This window comes from Salvelinus fontinalis, chromosome 16 (genome assembly GCF_029448725.1).
Source record: "Salvelinus fontinalis isolate EN_2023a chromosome 16, ASM2944872v1, whole genome shotgun sequence".
NCBI classification, from domain to species: Eukaryota; Metazoa; Chordata; class Actinopteri; order Salmoniformes; family Salmonidae; genus Salvelinus; species Salvelinus fontinalis.
Window position 1 is genome coordinate 29,193,704 of NC_074680.1, and position 13,205 is coordinate 29,206,908.

The 13,205-nt window shown below is 43.7% G+C and overlaps 1 protein-coding gene across 2 annotated transcripts in view; it reads right to left on the reverse strand.

Annotated features, from left to right (window-relative positions):
• rtn1a (reticulon 1a) overlaps positions 1–13,205 on the reverse strand; it is a 47,732-nt gene that overhangs the window by 14,224 nt on the left and 20,303 nt on the right. Inside the window, exons 2-3 of one of the 2 annotated variants that reach the window (XM_055864991.1) lie at positions 10,085–10,789; positions 9,161–9,844 (exon numbers count right to left, since the gene is read on the reverse strand). In XM_055864991.1, coding sequence (XP_055720966.1) covers positions 9,161–9,844; positions 10,085–10,789 — 1,389 coding nt within the window. Of the gene's footprint in view, positions 1–5,267; positions 5,589–9,160; positions 9,845–10,084; positions 10,790–13,205 lie in introns of those variants that run through there. The other variant, XM_055864992.1, reaches the window with a different exon arrangement.

A 13,205-nucleotide genomic window follows, 5' to 3' on the forward strand; every position in this document is an offset into this window, starting at 1 on the left:
TGCACCGGAGGTGTGCTTTGATGTCTGCCTGACTGCGTGCACTGCTTGTTCACGTGATGCGCTCGTGCTGCCGCGCTAAATGGTTTTCATCTGAGCCTGTGCTAGCTTGTGAGATCTGGCTATGTCGATAGCTTTGTCCAGCGTTACCTCAGACCCAACATTCAAAAGTTTTTCTCTCACTCGCGGTGAGTGTATTCCAAATACAATACGGTCCCTGACCATATCATCCTTGTTTGCATAATCACAGTCTTTCACAAGCAGACGCAGCTCTGTCACAAACTGTTCAAATGACTCGCTAGCTCCCTGTACTTTCTCATGGAATTTGTACCTAGCGAAAATCGTATTGGTCTTCGGCACAACATATGCTTAAAAACGATCGAAGTATGTTTTCAGTACCTTTGATTCAGCCTCGGTAAGTGTCCATGTGTTGTAAATATCTCTCCCTTTTTCACCGATCCAGAGGAGCAAGTAGCTGCATTTTCCCTCTTCTCCTCTGTCCTTCAGAGGACCTGTGAACATTAGCTCCACATGCTGTTTGAACTTACGCCATGCATCGGGTAAGTTTGTAGACTCCCAGTCCATTCGAGGTGAAGGAACTCCAGAAAAATCCATATTGTAAGACCTTTTACTCTGACACCATGTCTTGTTTTGCTCACTTTGTACAAAATAATAAAATGCAGTACTACAGGATATTTCTTAATGTAGCTCTTTATTAGCTAGCTATAACTGGCATGTTCACGTATCGCCAACCAGGATCAAACTGACCATGACCTAACCATTTGGGTGGTCTTAACCAATCATAGCACAGTATGATATGGCGGTAAAATGCATCCAATTATAATTCAGTATGTTTACACATGAATATTACAACCTTGACCTCCATTTCAGGTAAAATAACAACTCAATGTTTATATCCCAGGACAAATTAGCTAGCAACAGCAAGCTAGCTAGCTAAATTTCCATAAATGTTTGCTTATCGACCTGTTCCCAAATTAATATAATTGGTTCAGAGTTCGTTTTGATATGTCAACTATCTGGTGTCGGGACGTTCCTTATCAGACTGTCACCGCTCCGTCATGTGTGCGACACACACACCTGTTCCATGCTGAACTCCTCCACCAGAAAGGAATATTATAAAAGATTTGCACTTAGCCTCGGCTCAGGTTTCAACAACATTATCTGTCATTATGATTCGTACAGTTGTAACATTCGATTTCGTCCTATAGCCCAACGGTTTAGTCAAGTATTATTTATTTTTTATTGGTTGGCCAATAGGGGTCAATACCATCGTATGTTATATACACTGAACAAAAATATAAACACAACATGGAACAATTTCAAAAAGTTTTACTGAGTTAGTTAATAAATAAATAAATTTATTAGGCCCTAATTTATGGATTTCACATGCCTGGGATTACAGATATGCATCTGTTGGTCACAGAAACCTTAAAGGTAGGGGCGTGGATCAGAAAACCAGTGACTATCATTTGCCTCATGCAGCACGACACATTTCATTTGCATAGAGTTGATCAGGCTGTTGATTGTGGCATGTTGTCCCACTCCTCTTCAATGGCTGTGCGAAATTGATGGATACTGGTGGGAACTGGAAAACGCTGTTGTACATGTCGATCCAGAGTATCCTAAATATGCTCAATGGGTGACATGTCTTGTGAGTATGCAGGCCATTGAAGAACTGGGACATTTTCAGCTTCCAGGAATTGTGTAGAGATCCTTGCAACATGGGGCCGTGCATTATCATGCTGAAACACGAGGTGACTGTGGCGGATGAATGGCACGACAATGGGCCGCTGGATCTTGTCACGGTATCGCTGTGCATTCAAATTGCCATTGATAAAACACAGTTGTGTTCGTTGTTCGTAGTTTATGCCTGCCCATACCATAACCCCATCGCCACCATGGGGCACTCTGTTCACAACGTTGACATCAGCAAACCGCTCACCCACATCACGCCATACACGCTGTCTGCCATCTGCCCGGTACAGTTGAAACCGGGATTAATCCGTGAAGAGCAAACTTCTCCAGCATGCCAGTGGCCATCGAAGGTGAGCATTTGCCTAGTAAAGTCGGTTACAACGCCTAACTGCAGTCAGGCCAAGACCCTGGTGAGAACAACGAGCATACAGATGAGCTTCCCTGAGATGGTTTCTTACAGTTTGTGCAGAAATTCTTCAGTTGTGTAAACCCACAGTTTCATCAGCTGTCCGGGTGGCTGGTCTCAGATGATCTTACAGGTGAAGAAGCCATATGTGGATGTCCTGGGCTGGCGTGGTCTGTGATTGTACGACCAAATTCTATAAAACGATGTTGTATGTGATATACATGACGGCTTATGGTAGAGAAATTAACATTACATTCTCTGGCAACAGCTCTGGTAGACATTCCTGTAGTGAGTATGCCAATTGGACGTTCCCTCAAAACTTGAAACATCTGTACCATTGTGTTACGTGACAAAAAAGGCCACTTTAGAGTGGCCTTTTAGGTGCATCTGTGTAATGATCATGCTGTTTAATCAGCTTCTTGATATGCCACACCTGTCAGGTGGATGGATTATCTGGGCAAAGGAGAAATGCTCACTAACAAGGAGGTAAATAAAATTAGTGGCACAACATTTTAGAGAAATAAGCTTTTTGTGCAATATGGAACATTTCTGGGATCTTTTATTTCAGCTCATTAAACATGAGACCAACACATGATGCATTTATATTTTTGTTCAGTATATATCGTGATGATGAATTATGGGTACATAATCACTATAGGACAAAGGTTGACGTCACCGAACCCTATAGCTTACTGTTGACGCGGTTACTAAAACAGCTCCACCGTTTGATTGGTAAAATATATTTCTGTTCTGATTTCAGATTTGAATAGCAGACAAGCAGAGGAAGATTTCATATCTAACTTTTTGCCTAAGTTGTTAGGAAAGTGGTCAAAGTAGCTGATTTGTGTCAAAAATTGCATTGTTTACAGTGAATGAAATGTTGGAAGTCATGTGACTGTCTAACAATGGGGAATGCTTTAGAATGTTGAAAAAAGTTCAATTTAAGTGAAGATAGGGGGGGAAAATTACAAAAAGCTTAATAGGTTAAAAAGTATTAAATATATCAAAGGTATTTAAGCACACTATTCCAGACCGGTCTGTACATTTTAAAGTTTGAATGACGTTTCTATCTTAAACGGTGTAGGAGGGATGGAGTGCTCATAATAACTAGCCAATAAGTCAGAAGTATGGCAGAGATTTAGAATGAGATGTTTACAAGTCCCATTAATAATTTGTTCAGCATCTAATTCCCTTTTATTAGGCTTAGCGCTAGATAGCAGGCTTTGCTTTCACATTGGTACTGCACAGTAAACAATTGGTATAGGCCTATAGCCTATTTCACAGAGTGAGTCATGGGTGAGGTTCTGTCAAGCTCTCTGGTTTGTAGAGACGCTGGGGATTACTGTCCTACCCAGCCAGCATGAACACATGATGTTGAACCAAAACGTACAGTAGGTACCGTGGCACACAGCCAAACCCTGATCACTGATACAGGCCTGGATGATTTCTGCTTCTGATACTCAACACGCTGATGCAATATTCCTCACTCTTCAGATTTGTAGTCAGATTATGTTCTACATTTTTAGGTAGAGGCAGAGTGAACCAGTTTGAGCCTGACCCGGTTAGACCACTAAAGTCCTCGACACTGGCTCAAATCATGCCCCAAGCCAGCATGATCAAACATGTATCCAAACCTGTGTCTTTGCTTCAACAGCTTATTCAAACTAAAGAACATCCAACTGGTCAATTTTATCATTTATCTGTGTGTGTTTTGTGTGTGTGTGTTAAGGTGAAACTCTATGTTGGACCAAGGTGTATCATTGTCAATGCTAATATGGCTAAGATTCGCTAGCTAACCAACAACTGTAACAATGTATTTGAGAAATTATGTATGTTATCAACAACAAGCTAAGCCAAACTAGTCTGTTTTGCACCATAGTTGCGCACGTGTCGCTTTTGTTGCTAAACAACCAACCCGTCTATAGTGAAAGCTCAGAGAATACAAGCTATTATGCTCACAACTCTCAGTGACTGAATGAAAGGAACTGGTTATTGTTCAATGAAAATAAAGTATCCACATAGGCCCGTGTGGCTCCTTCTCTGTATATTTTATATTAGTCTTGCATTTTAATTTGGAGATTCTATTCTATTCTCCATTTTAAATCTTAAAATCACTCAGTTTCATTCACAGGTAAGGAAAAGGCAGACCAATCAACCCCATCTCTCTCCTACAATAAGCATGGCTGCAATAGAAAATGAAAGGCAAGGAGGAGGAAGGGACACCATTTTCTCTCCTCGTCAGGCAATACTAATGCACACCATGATGGAGAAAAAGGCAGACGAAGGCTGTGCCTTTCTTTCCCAGTCGCTGCAAGGTGCCCTGGCAGCCGATGGATGAGACTGATGTAATTAGGATAGGTGTGGCCTGGTTGCCATGGAGACAGTCTGTCAGTGCCATCCTGGATGCTCCGAAAGCCTCGCACACAAAAAATAGCTCAAAGTCTCCGGCATGAAAACAGCTCCCCCACAGAGCGTCACACTGGGAGGGCGATAACAATGACACACCTTGGTCCAACAGAGTTTCACCTTAACACACACACACACAAAACACACACAGACACTGAACACAGAAACACAACAGACGTCTCACAGCATGTATGTATACATTCATCATCATAATCAGCGACGTCTCACACCCACCCACCCTCTTTTTCCCCTTTGTCTCACACGGCAGACAGAGAGCGTGATCAGGGCGTGTCTGCTGTGAGACAGAGGGGGGGGGGGGGGGGGGGGGGGGGGGGGTAAACAGCTAAGCCTGATCACCCAGGCCCCGACTAACACACACCTTGGATACCACCACAACCATACATGCAACATCCCCCTTTCACACACACACACAACTAGAGCTTTGCACTCGCAGCATAAATAGGCTACATGTGCACCACATACATACACACAAATCAGATCACCACTCACAGCCTAGATACACACACTCCTAACACACAGACACAGAGACAGATAATCCATTCCTTACTTAGATTTACGTGTATTTTGGGTATATGTTGTGAAACTGTTAGATATTGCTGCACTGTCGGAGCTAGAAGCACAAGCATTTCGCTACACTTGCAATAACATCTGCTAACCGTGTGTATGTGACCAATAAAATGTGATTTGATTTACACAATAAACACAGCAAACACATCAGTACCCTGGCCTTTCCAGCTGCTCCAGGAGCACTCCTTCTTGGTACCGTCTGCAGTGGCCTGCATGCTGATGATCAATCTCCCTGATTTTCCTTTCTCTTAAGTCTTCTCCGTTTTCTTCTAGCTCTTCCTCTTCTTGTGCCACTGATTCACTCACTCATCTCACAAAGGCACGAATAGTTGGAATGATGAGATGCGGAGACGAGAGGGAGGGAGTCAATGTTTCCAAGGTACTGCTGGCTCGCGGAAAAAACAGAATGATGCTGTGGAGCAGTGTTAGCGAGAACAGGAGGAGGAGAGGGGGTGTGTGTGTGTGGGGGGGGGGGGTGATCGAATTGTAAACGCCACACCACAGTCGCTACTGCGCAGCTAATCATCCATACAATGATTTAGTGCGGGGGGGGGGGGGGGGGTAGGCATCCCTTCACAATAAAAGTCCTCATGCTTATCCTGATTCTAAGAGCAGACTAGGTGGTGGGCTGGGGGATTGGTAGTGAAAGAGTTAACCAACATGCCCTTTGATAAAGCTCAGTCGGAAGCAGGCAGGTGCACTGTCATATTTCCTAGCCCACCCCTCATGCTTCCATTTTTGTGGCTAGTTTCATAATGATCAATATTGTATAGAAGATCATTTACGGATAAGGTGCCAGATTGAAATGACAATTGAAACAAATCTGACGTCATCCTTCACAGCATTGAGACTGTGGGTAAAAGGTTTTGTGTTAAGACTGAGGACTCTATAGGCTACTGCTGGGGAAGGGACCTACCGTAGCTAAGGAATAATCTAGCAAATAGTCAACTTCTCTGCCCTTTGTTTCTACGCTTTGTACAAAACAATGTTTAAGCTTGCGGTCAATATGACACAAATACCGTAGTTATTTTCAATATGTCTCACTAATTATTGAGCAGCTTAAGTGCTTGTCTTTATAATAATGAATAAATATACACACTGTAGCCTACAGTAATAGCTCTCAAAGGTTTACTGCTTTAAGGCTGTGGTTCAGTTTGTGCTTTAGGTCCCACCAGGATGCATTAGCAATGCAAATGACCTGACAAAGCTCTAGGGTGTTTCCATGACAGCGAAGGCTGAAAATATTTAGGATATCTCAGATTGTTCTGGCAATTCTCACAAATAAACTTCATTAGGAGGAAGGATGTTTGACATGCTTTTTACATTTGTGTTACAAACCATTTTTGAGTGGCAATTTTAGGTCCTTTTTAGACCTATACATGCCTCCTGTAAGGCCCTATGATCTGTGAACCGTACATGATACAGACAACATCTTGATGTCATTATACTCCTTATAGTGTGATCTAAAATATGGAGTATGTCTTGATTCTGAAATATAATTTTTCACATTCATTTATTCAACAATAAAAATATGAATATGAATATCTGAAAAGTACCCTTTCTGATTTTGTTAATTTTAAGACATTGTTTGGAACGATATACTCTACAAGTACATCACATTTCCAGAGTGGGCTCTCTGCTACATTGTACATTGTATGAGCACCACCAACACAGTGAATGGGAAATTGAATTCAAAGGGTGATTTGCTGAATGAGTAATCGTAGAGGAGGGCTGTGACTTCATGAAAACTTAGATCACAGAGGCCTATAATAACTCATAAAATCAATCATAACATCTCGTATGCATCCCACATCTCAATACCACGTAAACAACATATTTGGTCTTGCCCACATTAAGTACACTTTTTAAACCAACCAGGAATTTTTGTAAGGCAACAAAGTCAGATTGCAGCTCTAACAACACCTGGTCTACAGTTGGGGCAATGGCAATTAATTACCTATAATGTCAATTTCTATGTATAAAACGGGTCATATCATTAAAATGACCAGAGAGCCAACTCTGGAAATTTGACGTGTTTGAAGAGTATATTGCTACAAACAACATAATATTTTTTGAATGTGAAACTGAAATTTGAGACAACACTATAAGGAGTATAAGTACACCAAGATGTTGTATCATGTATGGTTCATGTACAGGTCTAAAAAGGGCCCAAAATTGACACTTTCATCATGATTAAAAAATAAATTAATTGTGATACAAATGTACAAACCATGTCAAACATTCTTCCTCCCAATTCTACTATGTGAGAATTGCCAGAACAATCTGAGATACCAAAAATATTTTCGGGCTAAGATGGCATGGAATTGCCACAGTGATGCATGTAGGCGTGTAAGGAGCTGAGTGCAACACAGACAGTACCACGTCTAAACAGTGTCTGTGTGCTTGGATAGAGAATAACTATATCATCAGGATTTTGAATGTTAACATTGACCCCTCTATTTCAGTGACATTGGTACAGTCTGTGTACAGACAGCCTTGTCGACATCCCCCTCACACTTTCTGCTAGCTGCAGCCTTGAGAAAGCTCTCTACCACGGCAACAGCCAATGGGCACAACATATATGAGTCTGTGCTGTGCGCCCCCCTTGGACGGTGTTGCCATGGCAACTTCTGCGGAGCTGCACAGGCCGTGGTACATAATGTCTGCTCTGCTTGTCTTCACTCTCCAGCTTACACACGGACCTCTGTTATAGTCTATGGTGCCCTGCACCACCTAGTGGTGGAGGAATATCAACTTCATCAAATTGGTTGACCTGCTTTTAGAGATTCGAGAACCTTCTTCTGTGGTTGTCTGTTTGTAAACACCAGGAGAGGGGAGGGGCTTCGACTTTTCCTCAAGCACATCAGATGTTTTCCTTTCTCTTTATTCTCCCCATCTGAATAAGGAATGTCAGTTACATACCATAGGTGGATATTGTGCTGTGACAGCTAAGGAACCATAAGATAATAAGTGAACTGTGATATTTTTGTCACTGCATCTATCTGCACATCAAATTAATCCTCCTAAGCGTAAATTGATGTGTGTGCGCCCCAGATTTGACATCACAGGATTACATAAACCCACTATTTACAACAAGGATGAAAAAGAAGATAACAGAAGAAAGACAACTAAGTGCCAACACAAAATGTCCGGCTTTACTCACAGAGAACTCTCTGGCTCAATGTGGTGCAAAGTGGTCTCTGGCGTGATCTGTGATGATGTCTGTCTGAATGAGTTAGGAGACAAATGGCCTGTTTGGGATGTGGGAGTGAGAGAGTCAGGGCTGTTTCAAAACAATTCTATACATATCCAATGAGAGTGAGGGATTAGTTGATATCTTTAATGATGTAGAGGCTCAGCTTCTGTTGATTGTCATCATAAAAATGCTGGCCTCAGACATGTTTTGTAACTATAGCCTACCACCAGAGGGAAGCAGATCTTGAAATCATGCAGCAGCTCAAAATCCAAGATGCTCACACCCACCACAGCACAGAGAGAACGGAACTAGCCGTCTCATAGCAACCCTTTTTATTTCCAACCTTGTCAACACAGCCGAGATAACAACACTCTGACCTTCCATGCTATCTCTTCTGATGCATCACACACTCAGGGCAGTAAAAACAGTGCATGAACAACCTACTGTTTTAGAGGGATTCCATTGTCATAGCAACAGCCTGGTAAAAGACATGCAATTAACTAGTGTTAAAAAACGGCAAACCACACAGCCACTGGATTCTCCACTGACAAACAAATGCACAGACAGATACCGTACTACCTGTTCCATAAGATGGTAGAGACATTTCTGGAATGTTGTGATGATATATAATGCAAAGGCAACACAACTGCAACAAGGAAAGATATAAAGATAACACGGCTTCAAGGAGGGATAATAGTGTAGTTAGGTAGGTTTATCACCACAGATTGTATGTTGGAATGCAGGCTATAAGAGTTCATGGGCAGCACTATTCCAAATTAAATAGGCTACAGAATACCATATAAAATTCTGTATCAACAGATGAGGACAAGTTGATGAATTACAGGACTTACCTTTCTGTTTGTCAAAGCCCTCCATAAAGACTGGCGTAGCAGGTTTGGTCAGGTCTCCCTTCCCCTCAGTGATGTGCTTGTCATCCAGGAGGGGCCTCTCAGACCTCACCTCCGGGGGCACGGCAGCCGTGGGGGGCTTGGGCTTGGTGGGGAAATCCTCTTCCATCTTCATGGGGCTCTTGCTCTTGTCATTGGATGATTTCATCATGGAGCTCGTGACAGGCTCGGCTGGAACCACCTCTGGGGCAGGGCGGGCGGGGGGAGCAGCGGTGGGGATCAGAGGTGAAGGGGTGTTGACCCCCTGTTTGGGGCCGGACCCCTCTCTCTTGGGGCTCTCCTCATTGGCAGACTCGATGAAGAGCTCACTGTCCAGTTCAGCCTCCCTCTCCTCCCTCAGGATGCTGTAGGATATGGGCCCCTTAGCGCTGGGGGGATTGTCGAAGGGGTTGCCAGTCTGGCTGAAACCTCCCTTGCTGCTGGGAGGCTGCTCAAAGGGGTTGTTGGGGTTGTTACTGGACTTGGTGCTGGGGAGGCTCTGCAGGGGAGGATCCTCGGAGACCAGCTCTATCTCAGAGTCCCCCGACTCTGCACTACTGCCATCCTGCTCCCTGGTCTTGGTGGAGCCTGGGGTTGGCTTGCTGCTGGGGACAGCCTTGAACAGTTCTTGGGATGGAGATTCTTTCTCTGCACAGAGAGAGAGAGAGAGAAAGTCAGGGAATTAGAGCATTAATAAGAAACACTGAATTAATCTTTAAAATGTTTTTGTCCTTTTATTTGTAAACCTTAAAACCTTTAACATTTTTACCAAACTTGAAATACTGTATTTCAAATCATAGCTAAACCATAGTCCAAGACCATTGACCATGTTGATGGTGAACTCTCTAACTCACTAGAACACAGTAGGAGAGTGTGGGTGATAGCTACCTGTTGGGGATGCATTGGGGGAGGAGTTGGGGCTGTCGTCCTCTGGCTCAGAGAGTGTAACCATGGGAACGCCCTGCAGGCCCAGGCTAAGGATGTTGTCAGACACATTGGCCTGCGGGGGAGTGGGTTTGGCAGAAGCAGGGGGGTGGGACTCGGTCAGGGTGATCTTCACAGGGCTAGCGGTCTGAGGGGTGCCCAGGTTACGGTAGGAGCGGTAGTCAGACAGCTCCTCATCCTCAGAAGGCTCCTCTACGTAAGGGAAGGAGTGTGAGTCAAGCGCCGGGCCCAGGTTCTCCTCCTCAAGTTCTGCAGGGTTCTTATCCATGTAGCCTCCCAGGGAGTCCAAGCTAGACAGCCCAGTGTTTACTAGGTTATGCAGGGGCCCCTGGCTCTGGTTCTGGTTGTGGACATCATCACCATGGCTGATATCCATGTAGTTGTAGGCCTCGGTCTTCGACTCGGAGCCCTCCAGCAGGGACTTGGGCATCTCATCAACCAGGTCAGTGATCGTCTTGGTGTTGGAGGAACCAAAGATGCTGTAGGAGTCGAAGGTGTCCTGGGAGGAGGGGCCAGAGGAGAGCTTCAGATCATCAGACAGGTAAGATGCATCCTGGCCTGAGGGATGGCTCTGATTGGACAGGAGCGAGGTGTACAGGTCACCATCATCACTCATGGGCTTCCGGAAAAGGTCAGACAAGGCGTCACCTAGAAGGAGAGGATGGACAGTGGATTTAATCACAGATCTCAATTGGATAAGGCAAACTTTTTTTTTTTTATCCCATTTTCTCCCCAATTTTCGTGGTATCCAATCGCTAGTAATTACTACCTTGTCTCTTCGCTACAACTCCCGTACGGGCTCGGGAGAGACGAAGGTCGAAAGCCATGCGTCCTCCGAAGCACAACCCAACCAGCCGTACTGCTTCTTAACACAGCGCGCCTCCAACCCGGAAGCCAGCCGCACCAAAGTGTCAGAGGAAACACCGTGTACCTGGCCCCCTTGGCTGGCGCGCACTGCGCCCGGCCCGCCACAGGATTCGCTGGAGCGCGATGAGACAAGGATATCCCTACCGGCCAAACCCTCCCTACCCCGGACGACGCTATGCCAATTGTGCGTCGCCCCACGGACCTCCCGGTCGCGGCCGGCTGCGACAGAGCCTGGGCGCGAACCCAGAGACTCTGGTGGCGCAGTTAGCACTGCGATGCAGTGCCCTAGACCACTGCGCCACCCGGGAGGCCCCCTGATAAGGCAAACTTAAACATATGGAAAAGTGGATAGATGAAATAGGCAGAAGATAGCATCACAGGCAACATAACATGTCATTGATATATTTCAGTCAAAAGTGAACTGGGGCAAATATGACAATGCTGCGTTAGAGCTGAAATTCTTCAAAACACGTTCCAATCAAGTTGCAATGTTGAATTGAAAATAATAACAGGATTAGGTTACATATGTGTACTCCAGGTCTGATAGTGGAGATGTGTGGGATCGTAGGGAGAGTATGGGAATCAGCTGGGAGATCTGATGGCGGTGCAGATCAGTGATGCAGCACTAACAGAGGGCACTTGTGCCCTGAGCCATACAAAGGGGGATTGTTCAAACCCCAAAACTCATCCCGTCAGCTATAAATCCTCACTGAGGTACGGGGGATGGGTTCTATATTCAAATCAACTAAAATTGTATTTGTCACATGCACTGAATACAACAGGTGTAGACTTTACCGTGAAATGCTTACCAACAATCCAGTTCAAGAAATAGAAAATATTTACAAAATAAAATAAAGTTAAAAATTAAATAAAAAGTAACACAATAAATTAACAATAACGAGGCTGTATACAGGGGGTACTGGTATCGAGTCAATGTGCGGGGGTACAGGTTAGTCAAGGTAATTTTACATGTAGGTAGGGTTAAAGTGACTATGCATTGATAATAAACAGCGAGTAGCAGCAGTGTAAAAACAAAGGGGGAACGGGGGTGTCAATGTAAATAGTCCGGGTGGCCATTTGATTAATTGTTCAGCAGTCTTATGGCTTGGGGGTAGAAGTTGTTAAGGAGCCTTTTGGACCTAGACTTGGCGCTCCGGTACCGCTTGCCTTGCGGTAGCAGAGAGAACAGTCTATGACTTGGGTGACTGGAGTCTTTGACAATTTTCTGGGCCTTCCTTCCTTCCTCCTTCCATTCCCATCTCTCGTTTGTATTCATAAATCTCCTCTGACAAGATGGCCGATTGTCACTGAGGCACACACACATACTACTGTACCCTATCATTTTCTGTGTGACTTTCCACCTACGGTACAGCCTGTCCAGTACGGCATGAAGGCTACCACAGTATGAGAGCGTTGCAAAATGCAAAGGCATCCCAACAACAGAAGTTACGAAAGAGTCATCTTTTGTTACCCTCCATGTGTCGTCTACCGGCAAAAATCCAAAGCTTTTAATGTGAAAATAAATATTTGGTTTCAGTGACCTCAGTAGAAAATATTTACAGTGGAGCCAGCCAACATTTCTGTGCAAAGTTATTGCACAGGGCATTTCCATCGAAAATTACCCATGAGCACCAACATGTGAAGTTCATAATAACACATCAAATTGCATGTCAAATGAAAGATAAGAGTCTATATTTTTGGGAAATGAAGGAATAGATACATTATTCAATCAGTAAAGGCTCTGATTTCTAGATAAGCAGATGGAAAAGGGGACTTAAAAGGCATCAGAATACATCAAAACACAAGAATGCTGACAAAAAGACCCCTGCCAAGTGCCAACTAATATAGACTCCTTTTGTTTTGGCGAAATTGTTTACCTTCTGTAAGTTTATGAAATATTGCCTTGTACCTTGTAATTCCGTACCCAATTGTCATACTTGAGTAAAAGTAAAGATACCTTAATAGAAAATGACTCAAGTAAAATTGAAAATACTACTTGAGTGAAAAATACTACTTGAGTGGAAGTCTAAAAGTATTTGGTTTAACATCTACTTAAGTATCAAAAGTAAATTGAATTACCTAAATTTACTTAAGTATCAAAAGTAAAATTAAAAATCATTTAAAATTCCTTATATTAAGCAAATCAGACGGCATCATTTTATAAATAAATAAAATTACGGATAGGCAGGGGCACATT